At 35.3% G+C, this 1,631-nt stretch overlaps 1 protein-coding gene across 1 annotated transcript in view; it reads left to right on the top strand.

Moving 5' to 3' along the window:
- The first annotated feature begins 401 nt into the window (after nucleotides 1-401).
- The window catches only part of LOC140339359 (protein canopy homolog 3-like), a 7,142-nt gene continuing 5,912 nt past the window's right edge, over nucleotides 402-1,631 (top strand). Inside the window, exon 1 of the mRNA XM_072424019.1 lies at nucleotides 402-834. Within this exon, the coding sequence (XP_072280120.1) occupies nucleotides 680-834 (155 nt within the window). The 5' untranslated portion in view covers nucleotides 402-679. The remainder of the gene's footprint in view (nucleotides 835-1,631) is intronic.

The following is a 1,631-nucleotide window of genomic DNA, read 5'->3' as shown; positions in this document are numbered from 1 at the left end:
CTTTTTCAGAAAGCTGTGTACAGCACCCTTGTGATATCCCTTGGCTTAGAAGTGCTGTATTAAAAACGGAAACATTGTAGTTAGCATTTTAAGGATGGGTTGTAGAAGCCAACAAAAGCAAAATATAAAGATTACATTTCACATTTAAGGCTGGCAATTTAGTTTTAGCCTAAAACAAGGTTTTTTAGAAATATTAAAAGACGTGTGCAAACTTTAAAAACTGAAGGTGGCCTGGCCTGAAAAGAATCACTTTTGTATGTTTAAATGCTAGATGGCACACTGCAATTTCAACCAGATTGAAATCTCAGATAGTACAATATCTACATAGAGTTTGCATGTTTTTTTTCTTGTGGTTTTATCCGGGTATTTGCATTTCCTCCTGTCTGCAAACAAACTAAAAAAAAAAACTTGATACTTGTAAGTAAATTGGCTTCCTACAAAAAATTGACCTCAGACTATGAATGAGACTTCATGGAACCCTAATATGGACAATTTGGCCATGATGTACTAAAGCTTTCCAAGACTGGAGAAGGTAGACAAATCATGGGTGAACCCTGGTTAGGTTAAGTCAGTCTTGCAGAGCAGTAAATCAGCCCTTATGTTGGAGCTTAATAAATGCAGTAACCCACGGATTATTAATCCACTAATTCTAATATTCACACAGCAAGTATAAAGTTGTATGATGTTGTGCATGTTTTCCCTTGCAGTTTGTAAGTACGTTGCTGTAGAGTTGAAGTCCTCTTTTGATGAAACCTCTCGGACGCGTGAAGTCATTGATGCCCGATATGGATTTCTGGATGATAAAAATAAGAAAAAGATAAAATACACAAACTCGTAAGTTACACAAAAACAATTAGGTTCCAATTCCCCAAGTGGTTTTCTGTTCCGTCTTAATTGATTAGGCAAAAACACACATCTATTTCATGGCTTTGTTTGATATGTATTTGAAGGGAAAAAAAGATTTAAAGTCCAGCTGTATGGTTTTAATAGACTTTAGATGGCAATTGGCCATTCAGGCTGTTTTCCAATATCTAAGAGCACTAGTAGATACAGCAGGTTGGGGAGGGTCAGGAGAAGGAAAGAAAGAGGAAGAGAGAAGATAGGCTTGTTTAGTGGCACCATGGAGGTAATTATGTATAAAATCAATATAATCTTTATTAAGGTACAAGAAACTTTAAAATAGTTTTAAAACAATGTTACAAAATGGCATATTAGGGTACTCTATCCACACTTTATAAATTGATAAAGAAATTTACAGACTTGCATATAGATCATGAATCAGAATACGGCCCAGATGGCCCTCCTCAGGGCATACAGAGACCCTGGGATATAATATAGCGTTGGATTTATCAGATCAATAATAGTGGGATGTCAATAATTGATGTAACAATCCCAGAAGCGTTTGGGTGCTTTGGCTCTCTGAAGTAAAACCTTGATGGTGTATTTAAAGTTTCTTACGTTCGAAGAGTGTTAATGTAAGATAAATAGTAAAATGGAGTATATGTAATTCTTTATTAAAAATCGTTAAGTTAGAGGTTTTATTGTTCCGGTGAAACCATTGCTTGACCATGTATGGTAATAAATGTCAATGGGTAACTTGTTAGAGTCTGATAATCTGTGTTTGAAACCAA

Source organism: Pyxicephalus adspersus, chromosome 10 (assembly GCF_032062135.1).
Source record: "Pyxicephalus adspersus chromosome 10, UCB_Pads_2.0, whole genome shotgun sequence".
Taxonomy (NCBI): Eukaryota; Metazoa; Chordata; class Amphibia; order Anura; family Pyxicephalidae; genus Pyxicephalus; species Pyxicephalus adspersus.
The sequence above is the reverse complement of the archived record's forward strand: the minus strand, read 5'-3'. Positions and strand labels throughout refer to the sequence as shown.